The sequence below is a fragment of the Dermacentor albipictus genome, chromosome 3 (assembly GCF_038994185.2).
Source record: "Dermacentor albipictus isolate Rhodes 1998 colony chromosome 3, USDA_Dalb.pri_finalv2, whole genome shotgun sequence".
NCBI lineage: Eukaryota > Metazoa > Arthropoda > Arachnida > Ixodida > Ixodidae > Dermacentor > Dermacentor albipictus.
The window spans coordinates 46,920,508-46,933,881 of record NC_091823.1 but is presented as its reverse complement, the minus strand read 5'-3'; the positions used below and the strand labels follow the sequence as shown (position 1 = coordinate 46,933,881).

The following is a 13,374-nucleotide window of genomic DNA, read 5'->3' as shown; positions in this document are numbered from 1 at the left end:
AATTTATTGAGGTGAAGCATGCTAAGAATGAAAAATTCAGTGCCCTTCCACTCTGTGAAGAAAGATGACCAGCGAAGCTGTGTGGGCCCCTTAATGGCGAACCGCACCTCCGCCACAGATTGGCCTGGCATTACACGATCTTCGGGATCGGCCTATGTATGGGGAGTGCTCAATGCCTGCTTCACCTCCGCCGCAGGTCAACCCAGCATTGTACTAAAATCGGCCCATATATGGCAAGTGTTTAACGTCTGCTTCGCCTCTGCCCTAGGTCGGCCCAGCATTGCACTATCTTCGGGATCTACACATGTATGAAAAATTGTTGATCTATGTCCACGGAAACGAGATCTGCCAGTACCTAGCCATAAAGAGCTTTGCTGTAAACGAGCCAGTCACGAGACATAGTACAAGTTTCTTAATTATACAGCTGCACACACGCTGTCTCCGGTCACAGTATGAGTGCCTAGATGCCTAATAAGCATACTGGCGCCCACTCAGAGCTGTTTCTGACATTTTTGTGCTGCTTCGAGCCCTTGTTTCGCCTGCCATGCATTTCATATGAGACTGTCTGCAGGACATAGTACGCGCTCCTTAAGTATACATGAGCATGCACTGTGCGCCAGGAAGCAAAAAAAAAAACATCTGTGTTTTGGGGAAGTTAGCGAAGAAGATGGCAAAATGAAAAAAAGACAGTTGAGGGGATGTTTAAGGGGGAGGTGGGGATGTAACTTTTTTTTTCTTTGACCTAGAGCAATGAAATTTGGCAGCCACACTCAAAGGTGTCTCAAATAAAGAAATATGCAGTTTCATTACAATACCTTGACTAGCTTTAAAGTTATAAAAAGTTACACGTGTTCTGCTTGTGGAAAACCTGGAACTTTAACGAAACATGCCAGGGAGCTGCCTGTAGTTTTAATCCTTGCTCAAAAGAGCACTAAAGGGTACAACAGTTCAAAAACTTTTTAACCGCTTTGTTTTTTTTACACAGAACACCATGTTCACCTTCACTAATTGTACCAGAACTTGTCATTCACAAATTAGCATGCAGAAGGAAAACTAAGCCCTCAGCAAGATGTTGAAGACTGTCATACCCTCAAGCACACTTCAGGGCATACATAAAAACAAACAGGATCAAAATTGGTCCAGGCATTCCCATGCTACCTTTTCCACAGACAATGCAGAATTCCCAAAACACACTTTTGAGAAAACGTCTGTCAAAGTTTTTGGAGAAGTTCACATCTCTCTAAATGCACCAGGATTGTAGTTTTTGCCATCTTTGCTTACAGGTGGTCCTTTGGGTCTCTGCCCTTTGATATCGTGCACACGAGACAATTTTCTGGCTCACTGACGGCCAATGCTCGATGTGCTTATACGCGCAGGTCGAGGTGCTGACGCACAAAGTACCTAGCTGCTCAGTCCGACGTGCCGATGCGCGAAATGCCTAGACGTGGGCTCGACGAGTCGACACTTGATGTGCTTAGTCACGCAGTCCGAGGTGCTGAAGCACGAAGTACCTAGCCACGCAATCCGAGGTGCCGATGTGCGAAATGCCTAGTCATGGGCTCAAGGAGTCGACATTCGATGTGTTTAGTCGTGCAGTCTGAGGTGCTGACGCATGAAATTACTAGCCACGGGCTCGAGGAGTCGACACTTGATGTGCTTAGCGGCGCAGTCTGAGGTGACGACGCGCAAAATGCCTAGACGCGAGCTCGAGGAGTCAACGCTCTATGTAATTAGTCGCACAGTTGGAGGTGCCAATGCACAAAATGCTTAGGCAAGGGTCCCAGATGTCTGCACGCGATGTGCTTGATCGCCAAGTCAGACTCCTATGCGCCAAATGCTTAGCTGCAGGTCTGAGGATTGCATGTGCGATGTGCTTAGTCACGAATTTCGAAACGGCGATTTCTGAAAGGCTCAGCCACGTGTCCGAGTATTCTGCGTGCAAATCTTGGTCATGATCTCTGCGTCGCCGATGCTTGGTATGCTTAGCCGTAGGTTTGAGATGCCCACAAACGTAGGGATCAGCCACGCTACTGCAATGTACGCATAGCACCCGTTTTGGCGCGTCAAGATTACGGCGAGTGAAGACTTCCAGACTCGAGAGGTGCAAAGAGCCGAGCAGATGACGCGAGCACCGGACCAGTGGCAAACCGTGCTGGAATCACGTGGTGGGCGCGGCCGATCGCAGACTTCGGCATGACCTTCAATAATTTGCTTTTTGTGTGCTTGTTTCTGTATGGAGGTGGTAGCTGAAGTGGCAAATGTGAAGACGGAGAAATGCGCTTTCCGATGAGACCAACATGGCAGCGCTCAGTTGCATCGTTTCAAAGATATTGTGGCTTGAAAAATGCTGTTCTTTCTTGACTTCCACGAAATTTTTCACCACCTTGGCTGATAAAACAAATTTTTTAGGGCACTTCTATGTGGTTTACAGTGTCGATATTTCAAAATCAGACAGAAAAGGAGTTACAGAACCTGAAAATGTAATTTTCAAAGAAATCGATATTTTGGCTATTTTTCGCAACAAAAGCCAACAAAAGGGCAGAGGTCTACCTTAAATTCTGAAGGTCTGCCAGTAAATTTATTAGTTGTCTCGATGCTTATACTGTGATGAGAGATGGCACATTGTGTGTAAATTAAGGAACACATGCTATGTCCCGTAACAGTGGCACCTTTCCCCACTCAGTATGGTTCACCGCATCACACAGCTGGCGGGACTCAAGTGGCCAGAGTCTGCTTTGTCGTTTTCTAACTGTGGAGTATTTTAAACACGAAACCAAAATGAAATCAAGCTGGCGGGCGATTCCAGAGTACAACGCCACCAATATGAAATGTGACAATCACTTCGCAACGCCTGCAGCACGGAACAGGCGATACAGTAAAAGCTCATTAATTCAGATTTCACGGGACCAAAAAAAATATCCGAATTAACCATACGTCTAATTATCTAGGGTATCAAGAAAACAAACAAATGCTTACTACATCAACATGCTTTTATTTACTGAATGAATGAGCCAATTTTGTTTTTATTTTGCACAAAAGCAGTGCAGAAGCTGCAGTTCCCGTCATCTCGTGGCTGATTAGCGCTTGCAGCGGCGAAGACCTCATGACTTCCTCCACTGTGCTGCTTCAGCACTAGTCTTCACCTGAGACAGGTTTTTTACTACCGTGCATAGATCCCGATCATTTTTTCACCATTGAGCTGGTCGCCGTCCATCTCGATGTAGCCGGTGCTCTTCACCCTCGAAAGTGTGTCAAAACGGAAGTACTGTTTGCCGCAACCATTGTGGACGAAACCATGGCCGCTGTCGACACTATCATGGATGGCGACCTGGCAGTTCTAAAGGCACACGGCCGACGCACATATCGAGTCAAAACTATACTGTTTGCCGCAACCACTAAGGACGAAATCGTGGCTGATATCGACGTGATCGTGGATGGCGACTACGCAGTCATGAAGGCACGTGCCCAACCCGGTGCTATATGCGCGGCAGTAAACATAATAAAGGCTTTAGAGGCACAGAGAGGCACAAAGCGTTCTAACATTGATGTCATTTACCTACGATTTCCACTGACAACTATGGCGATGCAGACTCCGCCGCTTTGTTTCGGTGGACACTAACGTCATTTTTGTTCTTTTGCGTCACATTTGCGGTGCTTTGGTGCTTGCCGAACTTCGAGAAATGTCAGAATCAACTAAAGTGTGGCCAAATACACCAGAATTAACGATAGTTTCAGTGCATTAAATAATGCATACGCCTGCCAGGACCGAAGAACAAGTTCAAATTATCCGATTTTCTTAATTAATGACGGTCGAATTAACAAGGTTTCACTGTAACGCAAATGTGCCGCCATTCCATGCTGCAGGCAGTGCATTTGGATTATCACCTATTAAAAGCATCCAGTACCCTTTCAGTAGCACTACACCATGCATGCTGTAAAACAGATAGGTGAAAAATGCTTATTGCAATAGGGTTGGTGACGACAGCTGTGAATGGAACATGCGACAACCCGCGGGGATATTGGTACCAGAAGAGCAAATTGAGCGCGTGCCAACATTTCCCTATGACAAGGGTCGGTAAGTACTGCAAGAAAGCTGCCGTGGCAGGTGCCAACTGCTCCCTACTGCGTGTGCCTCACACCGTTTCTTGTTCACATGGGATCTGGCGACCGATTATTTTTCGTCTGTTCTTGATCGCAAACATTGCCGCCGGGAAACCATACTTAGCAAGAGCATATCAACGCAGTTCTACTGTATTTCATTTACAGCCGAGCATTACCAATGTTGGCTGCTTGTTTTCAGGAACTACGTTGTTGGCATCCACGATCACTTTGATAGTAACAACGGATTTATCTGCAGTATTTGGGGCGAACAGTAATTTTGCTGCAACTCAATGCAAGGCACACACAATGCCACAAATACGGCAGAAACATTGAGGATGAAGCACGACATTGCCCTGGCCCGCACGCTGGTGTCAAACCCATCAGCTAGATCGCAATGAACGCAAAATCTGCTGCCGACCAGCTCACTGACAGAAAAATTATCAGGATGTGTGCGCGATAGTGAAAAGCACCTCTACTTGGATGAAAATGTGGGTCTCGTGCTACAGCTGCACTGCAAAGGAAGTCGGGAGCCCCAGGACACTGACAAGATGACGAGGATTACAGTATCCGTGCCAATTTTGTGTGAAATAAAAGTGGGGGTTGCAGATTTGGTCAGCAAGTAAAGGTAGGTTGATTAGTAAGCATTAGTTTATTTTTTCTTGATACATTCAATAATGTAAAATTTAATCAATAATTTAAAACTGCTTCAATAAAGTAAAGTTGCCCTGCCAATACATATAACGAACTAGATTCGTCTCCAAAACCATGAAATACCGATAGTTGTGCGCCGAGCACATCAGTTTCCACAGGGTTCAACCACAGTACAACACGGTAGTTCAATAATCCTTTGTTAAATACGCCGTCGAACTACACTAGTCTTTCTCACGGCGCGCGTAGCTGCGCAAATGGTGGCGCTGCACAAGCAGCATCTCACCATTGCACTTCTCTCACTGCAACAGCCTGCGCGGAGGCTTTTTCTATATGGCAGGGTAAAAGGAAGATTATCTAGGAAGTTTGGAAGCAGTGCGACTCTGGATACACTAGTTCATTCACTTATTGGAAAATTTTTAGATTGTTTAAGAAGAACTTCCTTTTCATACCTCACATTCTCGCTTCAAATTTGATATTGTAAAGTCAGAAAAAGTAGTACACTGTCCATCGTTATGAATAGCCAACCAGCTCCCGTTAGGGTTGCATTGGCCATACCAGCAATGCGAGTGAAGCTACTGAAAGATGCGCATCGCCAGCAATGCAACCTACATTTTCCATGGGACTTCTCCTTGGAGGAACCAGTACGTCCAGGCAGCTCTTGGGTACCAGGCCTTCTTCATTACCGCAGCGACCTCGGTACCAATCAGCACCCTCTTCAGAAAGGAGGGCAACGAGGTCATGAACCTAGAAAATTAAGCATTGCAACATGAGAAGTCAATTCATATGAGAAAACGAAGGAACTAGCGAAATCACAATGCAGTTTCTCACAATAACCAGGTACTGCTATCAAATAGAGTACCAACTTAAGTGATATACGGTTAAACCTCAATATAACACGCTTCAATATAACGAAATTCTTGATATAACAAAGTGTGTTTATACACTATATCAATATAATAATAAAATTTCGCTTGCTGTGGTAAAGGGATACCAAGACAATAAATGGAAACTTCCGCAGAGACAGATGGTCAAACTAAAAGTGACTGCTTGCAAATGCACCTTTCAAGCAGTGCACACATGATCAAAAGTGACCAGTGAAGTGGAGCAGCTTCGTGTTCCATATAAAGATCCTATCAAGCCCCCCGTGATGTATGTTTTGGTGCAAGCGAAAACGTGGGAGAGTGAGCTGAGAAAGATGGTGCTTGATGAGCACCAGCTCCCTGTGTCAGCAAGAGGAAAGGGCCGGAGGGGAGCTAACTCGCGACGACGCAAACAAGTGCGCACAACGGGATGGGGAGGAAGTGGGGGAGGGGGCAGGTTGGCAGGTGTTTTCTTTTCTAGTGCAGCTGAGGGCATACACAGCCCACGGAAGCACAGCTTGCATGTCCTGTTTTAGAGGTAATTTGCAGCTTGTGCAAAGAGGCGTGGCACCACATGCATTGTCTTCCCGCATGTTCAGTACTGGAGGTTGCGCAATGTCAAGTTTCGGAGACACGTTGAAGCAACAGGCAGACGAAGCATTCACTTCCTGCTGCGAACTTTTCATGATAGCATCGTGCCACTGCCGGCGACACTATCAGCCGAGGGGGCGGAGTGGATGCAGAAAAATGGATGGTCTCGCCTCGTACTGCCAATGTAAAGATACCGACTCTCAAATTCAACAAAATGAATTTTTTTCCACTCTAGTTCGCCTTTTCCAACTGCCCGATAATTCAGAAAATTTCTCGGCCCCTCCCGTGTAGGAAAAATTAATCGGCAACTGTAATCATTTGCATAAAACGTCGAATTTCAGCACAATGAAATTTTGATATAATGCAGCAAATTGCCAATTCTACCAGCTTCGTTATATTGAGGTTTAACTTTATCTCTTACGATGTACTTGCACACTTCACAACACATCAGCCTACAGAACAAGCAAAGATTCCAGAAAGAAAAGCTATCAAATCTTTATGTGCTGCACTTATGTTTAATCCTACTGCCTATTTAATCCTACTGCCTACAGCCTCCATATCTCAGTATACATGCTCTGCACTTTGCACACACTAACTTGCAACATCTGAGAATACTACATTTTCAGCACTTATGCCTCTGTATTGCCATGCTACACTCAGCACCGTCAGAAAAACAGGGGGAAGAAAGGAAAGGAACCATGTGTGTAACCACATGTACAGTGGAAATTTAAAAATCAGTCAAGCACATTTTTATCCCAAGGCAAAAGCAGATGGAATCCCAAGGCAAAGCTATATTTTCACCAACGCTGCTTCCAGTGCTGCTGTCCAATTAAATTACCACAGCTCGACAGCAATTAGAAGCAGGGCCCCTCAACAGACCAAATAACAAATTTGTTTATACGCTGGAAGTTGTGACATGCCCTCTCGGGAGTATGCTACCACAAGCATTTTTCAAGTTGGTTCATTAATAGCCCCGACAGAAATATTTCAGTACCGCGAACCCATGATTTGAGGTGGCGAGCGTCGCCGCCAACAAGGAGACTCTCTACACTTGCCCCGTCTAGCCTCCACAATTGAAATTCCTTCCCTGCATTCTCCCATAGCAGAGCTGGAGGATCGTGTGAACCATACGTCACGGGCCCCACCTTTTTTCTTTTCTTTTTCCTCTCTCGCTTTATTGCTGTGCAGTGCACTTTCACTGATGGTTGTGCACGCGAACTGTTGCATTTGCCTCATTTTGCGCAGTGCATGATTTTGCGTGCTGTGCACGAGAACGCCTGACTAGCATCTTAAGTCAGTGCTACACAAACACTGAGGCAGATGCAAGCAGATCACAGAGCATGATCGTGCGCTGAAACACGGTTTCATGTTCACGGTTCATGACAGTTTCACTCTCAGCATGCGCAATGACGTGGGAACAAGCAGACAAAATGGAAGTACATCTCTCACTGTGTTTTGAAGTAAAAAAAAAACATGCAGACATTCGGTCTGTGTGTTTTATCATTTCTCTGAACTTTAATTTGTCTATTGAAGCAACAGATTACACAAATAACAGATGTTGCCTTGAATAACTCTCGGGGAGTCATGTGTCAATATGAGCAATGTCACAGCATACATACGTACGTAGGTGCGCTTGCTATCTCGGAGCGTGGCGCCCGTGAGGAGAAGTGCAAACAGCATTTAGTCTGAAATTTCAGGTCTTTCTGCAGCATGTAGCAATTTAATTCTTAGCAGACATGATTGCGAACGCGCACTGTAAGCACTGCACTTGTCAGCTCAAAATGTTCAGACCTGGTGAGGGACCCTTTAAGAGGGCACTACAACACTTCTTTAACACAGTAAGGAAACATTCACACACTGTAGGCAATGGTGCCAAGAGCATGCAAATCAAATATCACAAACCCGTGCAACAAGACAAACTTTTTTTAGAACTGTCGGTCTAGGTTCAGACCTTAGGCAGGAGTGGCTTACAATTATTGTTTTCATACATACAAAATGAGAAGACTGTATGGCAATGTTACAAAACATATACATATATAAATAAATAAAGAGGTGCAAAAAATTGACATCAAGGTTTATGTAGCACATCAGAGTTATATGTTATCGAATTGAAAACATCTAAATAAGGTGATACTGTCGGGCATTTGACTATAGCTGCTGGAAGTGAATTCCAATTGGTTATAGTTCTTAGGAAAAAGGAATATCGGAACAAGTTGGTGTTACATGAAAGCTCAGTTACTTTTTTAGTGTGATAGGAGCGAGTGGGCCATCGGTTTAGGTCGCTTTAATATGTATCCTTCATTATGTCTAATTGTCTGTGGTAAAGTATATAAAAAAGTTTAATTCTCTCATGGTGTCGCCTAATTTCTAGTTTTTCAAGTTTAGCATTTTCTAAGAGAGCTGTAGGTGATGCTTGCCAACTGTATTTGTTATAAACAAATCTAACCAATTTCCTCTGTATTTTTTTTTTCCATATTGAAACGCTTCTTTTTGTGTATGGATTCCACACAGCTGCGGAGTATTCTAGTAGTGGCCGAATAAAGGTTTTGTATGCTAGAAGCTTAATTTCTTGTGTTGACATACCCAAACACCCCCTTCAGTATCCTAGTTTTTTCATCACCTTTGGGATATAGTCACTGTGGTCACTCCATGTCAAATTGTTAGAAATGACGACTCCCAAATGCTTATACTTGGTTAGTACTGTTAAAGGCTGATTATCAAAGCTGTACGAGAAATTTATGGGATACTTTTTGCGAGTAATAGTCATTTGCAACGGTTTTCTTTTTGTTAATGGTGATCTGCCACTCTGAATCCCTATATGTATTCGATCCAGAGGTGCGTTTAGTAAAACCTGGTCATTAGGTGCTCTGAACCCCATGTATGTATTAGATCCAGAGGCATGTTTAGTAAAACCTAGTCATTAGGTGAAGTAATTTCCTGATATGTAATGCAATCATTGGCAAAGAGCCGTATCTTGACAGGTATGTTCTGAATAACGTTGAGGAAAAAAGAGAGGACTAAGGATGGATCCTTGTGGAATGCCTAAAAGTACTGAAATAAACAAGAAGAAAGGTGGTTAACCGAGGGGCCCGATTTTGTTGGCTTCTTACGACATGAAAGTACTGAAATGGCACGTGAATTTACGGCGTCAATGGACACATAACTTACCGTCTATGTGATAGATAGGATTCTATCCAAGCAATTAAGGTGATGTTTTTCAGCATTGCTTTTAGCTTCAATAATAGTTTTCGATGGGAAACACGGTCCAATGCCTTTTCAAAATCTAGAAATATAATGTCAATCTGGTTATGTCTGTCTAGGGCAGCTGCTATATCATGGATAGTCTCGATGAGCTGAGTTATCGTTGAATAACCATGGCGAAAACCAAGCTGGAAGCAACATATTGGGCTTTCATTTTCAAGAAAAGCAGAAATATGTTTAAATATTATGTGCTTCAAGAGCTTTGCACATGTGCATAATAAAGACATCAGTCTATGTGATGACACATCTGAAGGCGCGCTTGCTTTAGGAATTGGGGTGATTTTCACGTATTTCCAGTCGCTCGGAAGCTCTGCATTAAACGGCAATTTCTTAAATTGTAAACAAATATTTTGAGCACCATTCTACATAACGTGTTAAAAATATATTAGGTATACCATATATACGTGGTGATTTGTTGACACCTATTTTAAGAATGACGTAAGTATGCCTTCTTCGAGGATACATAAATCATTAATAGCTCCTTCGTTATCAAACTTCTGAACTCTGGTGTACGGCCATCATCGACGAAAAATACAGAAACAAAATAAGTGTTAAGTGCTTTGGCAATTACTGTGTTATCTATCACAGGGATACCATCGATGGAAGGAGTAGGGGCGGATTTCTTTTTCTGGCAAAATATGTCGCTCTAACTTATTGGGTGAAGACATAATGAAATTTTTTAGGTGAATGCTTTTATAAGAACCTTTGGCCTTTTCAATGATATCCTTTAATTGTTCCCGTAGTTCCAATATTTTATCTGAACTGCGGAAACACGGACACAATTTGAGCTGTGTCCTTACTTTGTTTAGTTTGCACCAATGGCGTGCGGTCTCCTTAGTCATCCTTGGATTATGTGTATGCTGTAATTTAAGTTTTTGTGGAACAAAGCTTCTTACACAAGTTAATACAAGATTCGTAAAAAAACACCACATATATTCAACAGAATATGCATCTGATTCATACAATGGGGTAAAGAAAGAAAATGAATTATCTAAAGCATACAATATATCGACGTCACTAGCACGCGAGAACACAGGAACAATACATTCCTTTTTTTTTGTCAACCTCAATTGGAATTTTACTTCCAGATTTAAGCACAACAGCTTATGGTTCGAGATTCTTTTGAAGATATCAATGTTCGGGTCGTGGTCAAGTATACTGTCGATTACAAAAAAAAGATCCAAGATTGATTGGCTGTCATTTTGTATTCATGTAGGCGCTTTTATTACCTGTGTTAGGCCATGTCAAAAAACATGTCTATAAGCGGTTCAGCGGAACTAGAAAGTGCTTCAGGAAAATCGCCATCCCAGTTCACTGATGGAATGTCGAAGTCACCAGTAAGCCATTAGGCAATTCTTCATGACCATGAATTTCCCGAGCAAAAGCTCACACATGCGTACACACATCTCCAATCACCCAGCAAAATGGAAAGCGGCATTTGTTTATGCGTCCTACCCTTTCTGTCAATGCTTCTTTGTTGCTCTCCGATGCTTACGTCATAGAGGAACAAACAACCTCGAAGACAACCGTGGAAGATAATTTTGGAAGACAACGTTGAAGGGTTACTATAAGTTCACCAGGGAAAGAAGTAAGAAAGGAGCAATACGTAGGATACTTCCATAGGAACCACTTCAGCAGGGAGGAAGCATGTTGAGGGGAAATGGGGAAAGCGAACATTTCACTCTTTGCATTTCAGTTATTTTTAAATCTTTCTGCAGGAATACTAAATTCAATGAAATGCATTTCACTCACTCTAGTGTAGTACCAGTTTTGAAGGAAAGGCACTGTAGTTGTTAAATCTGCATTCGGGTAAGAATCCAACGAAGCCGACCATACGGCAGTGAAGCCAGATGGGAAGGTGAAACTTATGGATAACCCCGCACATGATGGAATAAATTTATTGAATCTGGCAAGAGTAATATAGGAGAAAACAAAACACAGCAGATTTACATTCATTTGACTCCAGTTAATATAATCCCAATTGAAGGTCCCGGCCGGCGTCCGTGTATTTAACATAGTATTTAAGTACATGATGATGATGATGATGAAGATGAAATGTGATTAACTGGTTTTATATAGTGCAGCATTCGATTCAACTATAATGTACCACAGGTACTCACGCAAAATTGTTGATGACTGCAAAGTGTTCTTTAAGGGGGGTGTGCCCTACCGTAGATAAAACTGACACTTGCCTTTAGCGAGAGCTGTCCAGGTGCAGATGCCTGGTAGTCGTGCCTTGCTACAGCTGCTCCTGAAAGGTCCTGCATAACACAATTGGAGAGCGTGAATAAGACTGGTAGAAAAGGGGGTCCTACCACACCTTTCAAGAAATGTGTGGAAAGTGTTCTTATGTTAAAGGACATGACCTCAGAAATACCATATTTACTCATGTGATCCCCACAATTTCTTTTATGGGGTGTAGGTCTTAAAAGAGGTGGGCTTTTGGATATTCACTGAAGAATAAAACTGTGCTCCGACTGCTATGCAGAATAAGGCAACCACTGGCAGCCGACTATGAACACACATACAGTTGCTGACCGACCTTTCGGACACACACAATGCCGCGAGAATGTCCTAACAATCAGGCAGTCCTAAAAAAGATTGCAACAGTAAAATCGATTTTGTTGTTTTTTAGAGCACCAGCGCAGTAGAAAATTTGTTCACAAGCTATTGCTCAGCGGTGTGCTCCATTAAAATAAAATTCACTTGAAAGCTTGTGATGGTCGAGACCACGAGTGCGTTTCACGTTCCCTCATTGAGCAGCACGATATGTGCTGTGGGCTACAGTAAAGTGCAAATATTGTGCACACAGCCTTGACTACGATACGCGACACTGTCAGTTTAGGCTGAGCAGTGCAAAATTACTATGGAACTTTATTAACTTTATGTGCACATGCAAGCTTAAGGGGGGACGTGGCTTTGAAAATTAACATCCTTATTTCTTCATGGATCTTGATGAAAATTGGCACAAATGTTTAGAGTGTCTCCCTGATGCTCCCATAAAAGTTTCAAAGCGATACCTTGAGAACATTCTATTGAATATTACCGAGCAGAATTTTTCTCCCTCAAACTTTCTGGAGGGCCTGGCGAGATTAAAAAACGCAATAGAAGGCTTGCTGAACATTGACTGCATACCTAAATGTGTGCTGAAGGTCATGACAGTCTTGCTTTTCTTTTTTCACCACACAAATTGTTGGAGCATCATTTTTTATGTTATCTTCACATCAAGCACACGTTCGAGGTAGACGAACAGCCATATCATAAATTTATAACAAGTCAAGAAAGCAGCACAGTCACGACTTACACTGGCCCAAGGAGCATGACAAAAAAAAAATGGAGTCAAAATATGCTAAACGGTAACAAAGAAATCAGCTCCAGAAACTAAGCAGAAAGGAAAAAAAAAATGTTTTGAGAAAACGGCTCTCAAACTTTCATCTTCTCTTCACTTCTCTAAAAGGCCCCAAATTTGTAGTCCTTGGGGTGTCTTGTGATGTGCGGCTTCTTGTACATGTGGCCTCTGGTCTGGTGTGCCTCCGTTCCCCCCCACCCCCCTTTTTTTGTATGGCATTTTTTGCTGCTGCTTTACAAAGAGCGTGGTGCCTGGGTTTCACACCAAGTAAGGTGCCGAACTCTGTGTGGGCATGAATATAGTTCCAGTGTAGTACCTGCAGGCTGCCTCCTTGGTAGCAGTCTCAGCTACAATCAGTGAGGAATATTTTTCTTTTGGTAGAATCGACCATGTCGGTGAATGAAGGCTCCGAGTTTCAGCAGCCTTTTAAGTCACCTTCCCTTGACAATGGCTGTGGAAATCAGGATCAGAGAGCCAGCACTAGATATGCAGCTGCTAGGTGCTTTCCAGCTTGTACTCTTGTATTATGCCTCCATCACTTCTGCAGTCAGATGTCTGTGC

General features: G+C 43.2%; 1 protein-coding gene across 2 annotated transcripts in view; it reads right to left on the bottom strand.

Moving 5' to 3' along the window:
• Window positions 1-13,374, bottom strand: part of LOC135898166 (uncharacterized) — a 43,565-nt gene that overhangs the window by 7,661 nt on the left and 22,530 nt on the right. For both annotated transcript variants that reach the window (XM_065426958.1, XM_065426960.1), the window contains exons 9-10: window positions 11,657-11,725; window positions 5,362-5,496 (exon numbers count right to left, since the gene is read on the bottom strand). In XM_065426958.1, the coding sequence (XP_065283030.1) occupies window positions 5,362-5,496; window positions 11,657-11,725 (204 nt within the window). The remainder of the gene's footprint in view (window positions 1-5,361; window positions 5,497-11,656; window positions 11,726-13,374) is intronic.